This window comes from Oncorhynchus tshawytscha, unplaced genomic scaffold (assembly GCF_018296145.1).
Source record: "Oncorhynchus tshawytscha isolate Ot180627B unplaced genomic scaffold, Otsh_v2.0 Un_contig_11303_pilon_pilon, whole genome shotgun sequence".
NCBI lineage: Eukaryota > Metazoa > Chordata > Actinopteri > Salmoniformes > Salmonidae > Oncorhynchus > Oncorhynchus tshawytscha.
Window position 1 is genome coordinate 1 of NW_024608042.1, and position 12,020 is coordinate 12,020.

General features: G+C 52.0%; 1 protein-coding gene across 1 annotated transcript in view; it reads left to right on the plus strand.

The window, feature by feature from the left end:
* Window positions 1-2,395: 2,395 nt before the first annotated feature.
* The window catches only part of LOC112218050 (death-associated protein kinase 3), a gene marked incomplete at its 5' end in the record, with an annotated part of 37,614 nt that continues 27,989 nt past the window's right edge, over window positions 2,396-12,020 (plus strand). The window contains 2 exon segments of the mRNA XM_042312807.1: window positions 2,396-2,617; window positions 3,869-4,007. Of these exon segments, the coding sequence (XP_042168741.1) occupies window positions 2,396-2,617; window positions 3,869-4,007 (361 nt within the window).

Sequence of the window (12,020 nt, forward strand, 5' to 3'; positions counted from 1 at the left end):
GGCGGCAGGTAGACTAGTGGTTAGAGTGGAGGGGTGGCAGGTAGACTAGTGGTTAGAGTGGTGACGCGGCAGGTAGACTAGTGGTTAGAGTGGAGGGGCGGCAGGTAGACTAGTGGTTAGAGTGGAGGGGCGGCAGGTAGACTAGTGGTTAGAGTGGAGGGGTGGAGGGGCAGCAGGTAGACTAGTGGTTAGAGTGGAGGGGTGGCAGGTAGGCTAGTGGTTAGAGTGGAGGGGTGGCAGGGTAGACTAGTGGTTAGAGTGGAGGGGAGGCAGGTAGACTAGTGGTTAGAATGGAGGGGTGGAGGGGCAGCAGGTAGACTAGTGGTTAGAGTGGAGGGGTGGCAGGTAGACTAGTGGTTAGAGTGGAGGGGCGGCAGGGTAGACTAGTGGTTAGAGTGGAGGGGCGGCAGGTAGACTAGTGGTTAGAGTGGAGGGGCGGCAGGTAGACTAGTGGTTAGAGTGGAGGGGCGGCAGGTAGACTAGTGAGATTGTTGTTCTGTTGACATGACAGTGAATGGGGTTGTTCTGTTGTCATGACAGTGAATGGGGTTGCCATGACAGTGAATGGGGTTGACATGACAGTGAATGGGATTGTTCTGTTAACATGACAGTGAATGGGGTTGACATGACAGTGAATGGGTTTGTTCTGTTGTCATGACAGTGAATTGATTTGTTCTGTTGTCATGACAGTGAATGGGGTTGTCATGACAGTGAATGGGGTTGTCATGACAGTGAATGGGTTTGTTCTATTGACATGACAGTGAATGGGGTTGACATGACAGTGAATGGGTTTGTTCTGTTGACATGACAGTGAATGGGGTTGACATGACAGTGAATGGGGTTGTTCTGTTGTCATGACAGTGAATGGGGTTGTCATGTTGACAGTGACTCCTCACGCTACAGTTTAAAGATGACTTCCTTCTATCTTTGGAGATGTGTGTCTATGTTTAATCACACAGCTACACTATGAATGAGGAAGTGAAGTATTACCTTACCTCACTGTCTGACAGTAGAGGAAAAACACATAGGCTACCATATGCCACCATAGGCTACCATAGGCTACCATATGCCACCATACACTACCATAGGCTACCATAGGCTACCATATGCTACCATATGCCACCATAGGCTACCATAGGCTACCATAGGCTACCATAGGCTACCATATGCCACCATAGGCTACCATAGGCTACCATATGCCACCATAGGCTACCATAGGCTACCATAGGCTACCATATGCTACCATATGCCACCATAGGCTACCATACGCTACCATATGCCACCATAGGCTACCATAGGCTACCATATGCTACCACATGCCACCATAGGCTACCATAGGCTACCATATGCCACCATAGGCTACCATAGGCTACCATATGCCACCATAGGCTACCATAGGCTACCATATGCCACCATAGGCTACCATAGGCTACCATAGGCTACCATATGCTACCATATGCCACCATAGGCTACCATAGGCTACCATATGCTACCATATGCCACCATAGGCTACCGTATGCAGTGAACACAGGTGTGCACAACAGCGAATGGTCTTTCGATGTGTTTAGTTGTCTGTGAAAGTGTATGCTGTTAAAACCCCAGAGTTGTCAGGCTCAGCTCACGCTGCTGCAGTGCCACTACACTATGAATAGATCGGTAGCCTAGCAGGAAGAAATGTCTGAACATTCTGTAGGACAAAATGAGTTAACCCTTCACACATACCGTCACCTTCTGACTGCACCGTGGTTATTTACAGTATTTAAAGAGACAGTGTTTTCACCGCAACAGACATTAGAAATTTAATATTGTAATAATACATGAAAATCCTCTTGACAATATCTTCTGATACGGAAATAACATACCGTCCAATCTGGCCTTCGTCTGATCTGATTCTGTAGAGACCACATGTTGTAGGTTTTAAACATACGGTCCAATCTGGCCTTCGTCTGATCTGATTCTGTAGAGACCACATGTTGTAGGTTTTAAACATACGGTCCAATCTGGCCTTCGTCTGATCTGATTCTGTAGAGACCACATAGGTTTTAAACATACGGTCCTGATCTTTCTGTAGAGACCACATGTTGTAGGTTTTAAACATACGGTCCAATCTGGCCTTCGTCTGATCTGATTCTGTAGAGACCACATGTTGTAGGTTTTAAACATACGGTCCAATCTGGCCTTCGTCTGATCTGATTCTGTAGAGACCACATGTTGTAGGTTTTAAACATACGGTCCAATCTGGCCATCGTCTGATCTGATTCTGTAGAGACCACATGTTGTAGGTTTTAAACATACGGTCCAATCTGGCCTTGTGATCTGCTGAATATGTTGTAGGTTTTTTTCTCCCTCATCTTTTTGTGTGTTTTAAACATCGTTCTCTCGTTCCGTGTTCCAGCGGTCAGTTTGCCATCGTGAAGCGTTGCTGGGAGAAGAGCACGGGTCTGGAGTTCGCCGCTAAATTCATCAAGAAACGTCAGAGCAGATCCAGCCGGCGCGGGGTCAGGAGGGAGGAGATAGAGAGAGAGGTCAACATCCTACAGCAGACACAACACGCCAACATAGTCACCTTCCACGATGTCTACGAGAACCTCACTGACGTGGTGCTCGTCCTGGAGCTGTGAGTCACACCAGAGAGGAACACTACAAACCAGGATTAAGGAATTAGCCAGGGAACTTTCCGGAATATTCTTATATCAGGTTTTTTTTGAAGGGGGGGGGGATAAGTTTGAAATGTGAATGATTTAGTTGACAAAACAAGCAGAAACACATCTCTAAGATTAGCATTCTAAATAAACCAGAAAAATTGTGGTGGTTATTTCTGGTTGTTTTATCAAAAGTTAGCTGGTTACCTCGTTGATCCTGCTTTGAAGTGTACACTTCTGGGCCCGTTTCCACAAAAGCCTCTCAGAGTAGAAAAAGCGGATGATTTCGGATCAGTTTAGCCCTTTAGATCATAATGAATCAGACAATATGGACAGATCCTAGATCAGCCCTTCCTACTCTGAGAGGCTTTGTGGGTACGGGCCCCTAGACCATAGACTGTTTATGGTCCGGCCAAATCAGAACGAGGCCAGAGGAAATTCCCTCTGATTTTAAGAAATTTTGTAGTCGTTTATAATCCATGAAAAGTCATCAACAAATAATGTGTCTGCCTAAGACACTAACAAACACAGTCTTAGCCTGGGAGCCAGTCTGCCTAAGACACTAACAAACGGAGTCTTAGCCTGGGAGCCAGTCTGCCTAAGACACTAACAAACGGAGTCTTAGCCTGGGAGCTAGTCTGCCTAAGACACTAACAAACGGAGTCTTAGCCTGGGAGCCAGTCTGCCTAAGACACTAACAAACACAGTCTTAGCCTGGGAGCCAGTCTGCCTAAGACACTAACAAACACAGTCTTAGCCTGGGAGCCAGTCTGGTTTTATCTAACAAACACAGTCTTAGCCTGGGAGCCAGTCTGGTTGTATCTAACAAACACAGCCTTAGCCTGGGAGCCAGTCTGGTTTTATCTAACACACACAGTCTTAGCCTGGGAGCCAGTCTGGTTGTATCTAACACACACAGTCTTAGCCTGGGAGCCAGTCTGCCTAAGACACTAACAAACACAGCCTTAGCCTGGGAGCCAGTCTGGTTTTATCTAACAAACACAGTCTTAGCCTGGGAGCCAGTCTGGTTCTATCTAACAAACACAGCCTTAGCCTGGGAGCCAGTCTGGTTGTATCTAACACACACAGTCTTAGCCTGGGAGCCAGTTTGGTTTTATCTTTCACCTGTAATATCTGTTGTACTATGATGGAGAGATGCTTTGTGTTGTGTGTGTGTGTGTGTGTGTGTGTGTGTGTGTGTGTGTGTGTGTGTGTGTGTGCTGCAGGGTGTCTGGGGGAGAGCTGTTTGACTTCCTGGCCCAGAAGGAGTCTCTGAGTGAAGAGGAGGCAACTCAGTTTATCAAACAGATTCTGGAGGGTGTCCACTACCTACACTCTAGGAAGATAGCACACTTTGACCTCAAGGTACTGTACACACACACACACACACACACACACACACACACACACACACACACACACACACACACACACACACACACACACACACACACACACACACACACACACACACACACACACACACACACACACACACACACACACACACACACACACACACACACACACACACACACACACACACTGTATACACACACACACACACACTGTATACACACACACAAAAACAGAGGGGAGGTGTGTGTGTGTGTGTCTGTGTGTGTGTGTGTGTGTGTGTGTGTGTGAGTGTGTACACAGTGTGTGTGTGCGTGTGTGTGTGAGTGTGTACACAGTGTGTGTGCACACAGTATGTGTGTGCGTGCGTGCTGCCTCTATGAGGCACTACCAATGAGGGAAGCCATTTTAGAGGCGAAGACAAGATTTAGTTTCTATGGTGACAAATAATCTCTGTGGCCAACAGCCCTGTTAGGTGGGCCAGTCTAACTCTTCAGTACCCTGCCAGTCTAGTGATGCCAGTCATTCAGAAGATCAGCTGCAGCTAAGCACAACACTGTGGTCCTCCTCTCTAATGAACGATAACTACCATGGTGCCATCCTAACAGGTCCTCCTCTCTAATGAATGATAACTACCATGGTGCCATCCTAACAGGTCCTCCTCTCTAATGAATGATAACTACCATGGTGCCATCCTAACAGGTCCTCCTCTCTAATGAACGATAACTACCATGGTGCCATCCTAACAGGTCCTCCTCTCTAATGAACGATAACTACCATGGTGCCATCCTCACAGGTCCTCCTCTCTAATGAACGATAACTACCATGGTGCCATCCCAGGTCCTCTCTCTAATGAATGATAACTACCATGGTGCCATCCTAACAGGTCCTCCTCTCTAATGAATGATAACTACCATGGTGCCATCCTAACAGGTCCTCCTCTCTAATGAATGATAACTACCATGGTGCCATCCTAACAGGTCCTCCTCTCTAATGAATGATAACTACCATGGTGCCATCCTAACAGGTCCTCCTCTCTAATGAACGATAACTACCATGGTGCCATCCTAACAGGTCCTCCTCTCTAATGAACGATAACTACCATGATGCCATCCTCACAACACACTGGTCCTCCTCTCTAATGAACGATAACTACCATGGTGCCATCCTAACAGGTCCTCCTCTCTAATGAACGATAACTACCATGGTGCCATCCTAACTGGTCCTCCTCTCTAATGAATGATAACTACCATGGTGCCATCCTAACTGGTCCTCCTCTAATGTACAAAGATGGTAGATAAACTCAGCAACAAAAATAAACATCCTCTCACTGTCAACTGTGTTTATTTTCAGCAAACTTAGCATAAGTAAATATTTGTATGAACATAACAAGATTCAACAACTGAGACACAAACTGAACAAGTTCCACAGACATGTGACTAACAGAAATGGAATAATGTGTCCCTGAACAAAGGGGGGTCAAAATCAAAAGTAACAGTCAGTATCTGGTGTGGCCACCAGCTGCATTAAGTACTGCAGTGCATCTCCTCCTCATGGACTGCACCAGATTTGCCAGTTCTTGCTGTGAGATGTTACCCAACTCTTCCACCAAGGCACCTGCAAGTTCCTGGACATTTCTGGGGGGAATGGCCCTAGCCCTCACCCTCCGATCCAACAGATCCCAGATGTGCTCAATGGGATTGAGATCCGGGCTCTTCGCTGGCCATGGCAGAACACTGACATTCCTGTCTTGCAGGAAATAACACACAGAATGAGAGGTATGGCTGACATGACCCTCCAGCATGAGCCTGTAGGAAGTGCACCACATGAGGATGTCTTCCCTGTAACACACAGCATTGAGATTGCCTGCAATGACAACAAGCTCAATCCGATGATGCTGTGACACACTGCCCCAGAACATGACAGACGTCTCACAGTACGGACATTGCAATTTATTTCCCTGGCCACATCTGCAGTTCTCATGCCTCCTTGCAGCAAGCCTAAGGCACATTCACGCAGATGAGCAGGGACCCTGGGCATCTTTCTTTTGGTGTTTTTCAGAGTCAGTAGAAAGGCCTCTTTAGTGTCCTAAGTTTTCATAACTGTGACCTTAATTGCCTACCGTCCGTAAGCTGTTAGTGTCTTAACGACCTTTCCACAGGTGGATGTTCATTCATTGTTTATGGTTCATTGAACAACGATGGGAAACAGTGTTTAAACCCTTTACTATGAAGATCTGTGAAGTTATTTGGATTTTTACTAATTATCTTTGAAAGACAGGGTCCTGAAAATGGGACGTTTCTTTTTTTGCTGAGTTTATATAGAAAGATGTGTAGACTGCTGTACAAAGATGGTAGATATATGGAAAGATCTATAGACTGCTGTACAAAGATGGTAGATATATAGAAAGATCTATAGACTGCTGTACAAAGATGGTAGATATATAGAAAGATCTATAGACTGCTGTGCAAAGTGAAACTGAAATATACAACTATTTCGAGAAGTATAGTCAAATTGGTAACACTTTAGACTGCAGGTACTGTATAATGCATTATGGTCTTGTCATGAGCTTGCTTAAATGAGGGCTGGACGGCTGAAATCTGTACTGCTGAGAGCTTTAAATCCCATTAATAAGAGACACACTTGGGGGGGTGCTGCTCGCAGCACTTTACCTCAGATAGAGAGATGGACAGAGAGAGGGGAGAGAGAGAGAAAGTGCTGTGTCAGGTATGGGAAAAGGGTTCAATAAGGGTGTAGTCCTTCCCGGCGTTGACATAGAGGCTTGCTGTGGTCTCACCACAGGAAGACTGGGGGAGGGGGAGACGGGAGAGACGGGGAGGGGAGGAGGAAGGGGAGACGGGAGAGGGAGGAGGAAACGAAAGTGACAGGGGAGAGGGAGGAGGAGACGAAAGAGACGGGAGAGGGAGGAGGAGACGGAAGAGACAGGGGAGAGGGAGGAGGAGACGGAAGAGACAGGGGAGAGGGAGGAGGAGACGAAAGAGACAGGAGAGGGAGGAGGAGATGATAGAGACAGGAGAGGGAGGAGGAGATGATAGAGACAGGGGAGGGAGGTGAAGACGAAAGAGATGGGAGAGGGAGGAGGGACAGGGGAGACGGGAGAGGGAGGAGGAGACGAAATGACAGGGGAGAGGAAAGAGGAGGGAGGAGGAGACGGAAGAGACAGGGGAGAGGGAGGAGGAGACGAAAGAGACAGGGGAGAGGGAGGAGGAGAGGAAGAGACAGGGGAGAGGGAGGAGGGAGAAGAGAAGAGACAGGGGAGAGGGAGGAGGAGGAAAGACGGAGAAAGAGAGAAAGAGGGAGAGGGAGGAGACGAAAGAGACGAAAGGAGACGAAAGAGACTTTGGAGAGGGAGGAGGAGACGAAAGAGACAGGGAGAGGGAGGAGGAGAGGAGACGGAGAGGGAAGGAGACAGGAGAGGGAGGAGGAGATGAAAGAGACAGGAGAGGGAGGAGGAGAAAGAAAGAGAGGGGGAGAGGGAGGAGGAGACGAAAGAGACAGGGAGAGGGAGGAGGAGACAAAAGAGACAGGGGAGAGGGAGGAGGAGACGAAAGAGACAGGGGAAAGGGAGGAGGAGACAGAAAAGACAGGGGAGAGGGAGGAAGAGACAGGGGAGAGGGAGGAGGAGACGAAAGAGACGGGAGAGGGAGGAGGAGACGAAAGAGACAGGGGAAAGGAGGAGGAGACAGAAAAGACAGGGGAGAGGGAGGAGGAGACAAAAGAGACAGGGGAGAGGGAGGAGGAGACGAAAGAGACGGGAGAGGGAGGAGGAGACGAAAGAGACAGGGAGAGGGAGGAGGAGACGAAAGAGACGGGAGAGGGAGGAGGAGACAAAAGAGACGGGAGAGGGAGGAGGAGATGAAAGAGAAGGGGAGGGACAGGAGGGAGAGGGAGGAGGAGACAGGGGAGAGGGAGGAGGAGACAGGGACAGGGGGAGGAGGAGACGAAAGAGACGGGAGAGGGAGGAGGAGGAAAGAGACAGGGGAGAGGGAGGAGGAGACGAAAGAGACAGGGGAGAGAGGAGGAGGAGACAAAAGAGACAGGGGAGAGGGAGGAGGAGACAAAAGAGACGGGAGGAGGGAGGAGGAGATGAAAGAGACAGGGAGAGGGAGGAGGAGACAGGGGAGAGGGAAAGAGACAGGGGAGAGGGAGGAGGAGACGAAAGAGACAGGGGAGAAGGAGAGACAGGAGAGACGGAGAGGGAGGAGGAGACTAAAGAGACAGGGGAGAGGGAGGAGGAGACGAAAGAGACAGGGGAGAGGGAGGAGGAGACAGGGGAGACGGGAGAGGGAGGAGGAGACGAAAGAGGGGAGAGGGAGGAGGAGACGAAAGAGACAGGAGAGGCAGGAGGAGACGAAAGAGACAGGGGGAGGGAGGAGGAGACGAAAGAGACAGGGAGAGGGAGGAGGAGATGAAAGAGACAGGGGAGAGGGAGGAGGAGACAAAAGAGACAGGGGAGAGGGAGGAGGAGACAAAAGAGACAAGGGAGAGGAGGAGGAGGAGACGGAAAGAGACAGGGGAGAGGGAGGAGGAGACAGGGGAGAGGGAGGAGGAGACAGGGGAGAGGGAGGAGAAGACGAAAGAGACAGGGGAGAGGGAGGGGGAGACAGGGGAGACGGGAGACGGAGGAGGAGATGAAAGAGACAGGGGAGAGGGAGGAGGAGACGAAAGAGACAGGGAGAGGGAGGAGGAGACAGGGAGACGGAGAGGGAGGAGGAGACGAAAGAGACGGGAGAGGGAGGAGGAGACGGAAGAGACAGGGGAGAGGGAGGAGGAGATGAAAGAGACAGGGGAGAGGCAGGAGGAGATGAAAGAGACAGGGGAGAGGGAGGAGGACACGAAAGAGACAGCAGAGGGAGGAGGAGACAAAAGAGACGGGAGAGGGAGGAGGAGACATGGGAGAGGGAGGAGGAGACAGGGGAGACGGGAGAGGGAGGAGGAGACGAAAGAGACAGGGAGAGGGAGGTGGAGATAGGGAGACGGGAGAGGGAGGAGGAGAGACGAAAGAGACAGGGGAGAGGGAGGAGGAGACGGAAGAGACAGGGGAGAGGGAGGAGGAGATGAAAGAGACAGGGGAGAGGCAGGAGGAGATGAAAGAGACAGGGAGAGGGAGGAGGACACGAAAGAGACAGGAGAGGGAGGAGGAGACGAAAGAGACAGGGAGAGGGAGGAGGAGATAGAGACAGGGGAAGAGACAGGGGAGAGGGAGGAGGAGACGAAAGAGACAGGGGAGAGGGAGGAGGAGATGAAAGAGACAGGGAGAGGGAGGAGGAGACGAAAGAGACAGGGGAGAGGGAGGAGGAGACGAAAGAGACAGGGGAGAGGGAGGAGGAGACGAAAGAGACAGGGGAGAGGGAGGAGGAGACGAAAGAGACAGGGGAGAGGGAGGAGGAGACAAAAGAGACGGGAGAGGGAGGAGGAGACAAAAGAGACAGGAGAGGGAGGAGGAGAGACAGGGGAGAGGGAGGAGGAGATGAAAGAGGGAGAGGGAGGAGGAGACGAAAGAGACAGGGAGAGGGAGGAGGAGACAAAAGAGACAGGGGAGAGGGAGGAGGAGACAGAAAGAGACAGGGGAGAGGAGGAGGAGACAGAAAGAGACAGGGGAGAGGGAGGAGGAGACGAAAGGGGAGACAGGGGAGAGGGAGGAGGAGACGAAAGAGACAGGGGAGAGGGGGAGAGACAGGAGGGAGGGAGACGAAAGAGACAGGGAGAGGGAGGAGGAGAGACAAAAGAGACAGGGGAGAGGGAGGAGGAGATGAAAGAGACAGGGGAGAGGGAGGAGGAGACGAAAGAGACAGGGAGAGGGAGGAAAGAGACAGGAGAGGGAGGAGGAGACAGGAGGGAGAGGGAGGAGGAGAGAAAGAGACAGAGGGAGGAGGAGGGAGAGAGGGAGGAGGAGACGAAAGAGACAGGGAGAGGGAGGAGGAGACAAAGAGACAGGGAGAGGGAGGAGGAGGAAAAAGACAGGGAGAGAGGAGGAGGGAGAGGGAGGAGAGAAAGAGACGGGAGAGGGAGGAGGAGACGAAAGAGACAGGGGAGAGGGAGGAGGAGACGAAAGAGACAGGGGAGAGGGAGGAGGAGACGAAAGAGACAGGGGAGAGGGAGGAGGAGACGAAAGAGACAGGGGAGAGGAGGAGAGAGGAGAGAGGGGAGAGGGAGGAGGAGATGAAAGAGACAGGGAGAGGGAGGAGGAGACAGGGGAAAGAGACAGGGAGAGGGAGGAGGAGACGAAAGAGACAGGGGAGAGGGAGGAGGAGACAAAAGAGACGGGAGAGGGAGGAGGAGACGAAAGAGACAGGGAGAGGGAGGAGGAGACGAAAGAGACAGGGGAGAGGGAGGAGGGAGGGAGAGGGAGGAGGAAGAGGGAGAGAGAGGGAGGAGGAGACGAAAGAGACAGGGGAGAGGGAGGAGGAGGGAGAGGGAGAGACAGGGAGACGGAGGAGGAGATGAAAGAGACAGGGGAGGAGGGAGGAGGAGACGAAAGAGACAGGGGAGAGGGAGGAGGAGACAGGGGAGAAGGGGAGAGGGAGGAGGAGACGAAAGAGACGGAGAGAGAGGGAGAGGGAGGAGGAGACGAAAGAGACAGGGGAGAGGGAGGAGGAGATGAAAGAGACAGGGGAGAGGAGGAGGAGATGAAAGAGACAGGGGAGAGGGAGGAGGAGAAAGAGACAGGGGAGAGGGAGGAGGAGACGAAAGAGACGGGAGAGGGAGGAGGAGACGGAAGAGACAGGGGAGAGGGAGGAGGAGAGGGAGGGGAGAGGGGAGAGGGAGGAGGAGACGAAAGAGACAGGGGAGAGGGGGAGAGGGAGGAGGAGATGAAAGAGACAGGGGAGAGGGAGGAGGAGACGAAAGAGACAGGGAGAGGGAGGAGGAGACAGGGAGACGGGAGAGGGAGGAGGAGATGAAAGAGACAGGGGAGAGGGAGGAGGAGACGGAAGAGACAGGGGGAGAGGGAGGAGGAGATGAAAGAGACAGGGGAGAGGCAGGAGGAGATGAAAGAGACAGGGGAGAGGGAGGAGGACACGAAAGAGACAGGAGAGGGAGGAGGAGACGAAAGAGACGGGAGAGGGAGGAGGAGACATGGGAGAGGGAGGAGAGACAGGGAGACGGGAGAGGGAGGAGGAGACGAAAGAGACAGGGAGAGGGAGGTGGAGATAGGGGAGACGGGAGAGGGAGGAGGAGACGGAAGAGACAGGGGAGAGGGAGGAGGAGACGGAAGAGACAGGGGAGAGGGAGGAGGAGATGAAAGAGACAGGGGAGAGGCAGGAGGAGATGAAAGAGACAGGGGAGAGGGAGGAGGACACGAAAGAGACAGGAGAGGGAGGAGGAGATGATAGAGACAGGAGAGGGAGGAGGAGATGATAGAGACAGGGGAGGGAGGTGAAGACGAAAGAGATGGGAGAGGGAGGAGGAGACAGGGGAGACGGGAGAGGAGGAGGAGGAAAGAAAGTGACAGGGGAGAGGGAGGAGGAGACGAAAGAGGGAGAGGGAGGAGGAGACGGAAGAGACAGGGAGAGGGAGGAGGAGACGAAAGAGACAGGGGAGAGGGAGGAGGAGACGAAAGAGACAGGGAGAGGGAGGAGGAGAGAAAGAGACGGGAGAGGGAGGAGGAGACGAAAGAGACGGGAGAGGGAGGAGGAGACGAAAGAGACGGGAGAGGGAGGAGGAGATGAAAGAGACAGGGGAGAGGGAGGAGGAGATGAAAGAGACAGGGGAGAGGGAGGAGGAGACGAAAGAGACAGGGGAGAGGGAGGAGGAGACAAAAGAGACAGGGAGAGGGAGGAGGAGACGAAAGAGACAGGGGAGGGAGGAGGAGACAGAAAAGACAGGGGAGAGGGAGGAAGAGACAGGGAGAGGGAGGAGGAGACGAAAGAGACGGGAGAGGGAGGAGGAGACGAAAGAGACAGGGGAAAGGGAGGAGGAGACAGAAAAGACAGGGGAGAGGGAGGAGGAGACGAAAGAGACAGGGGAGAGGGAGGAGGAGACAAAAGAGACGGGAGAGGG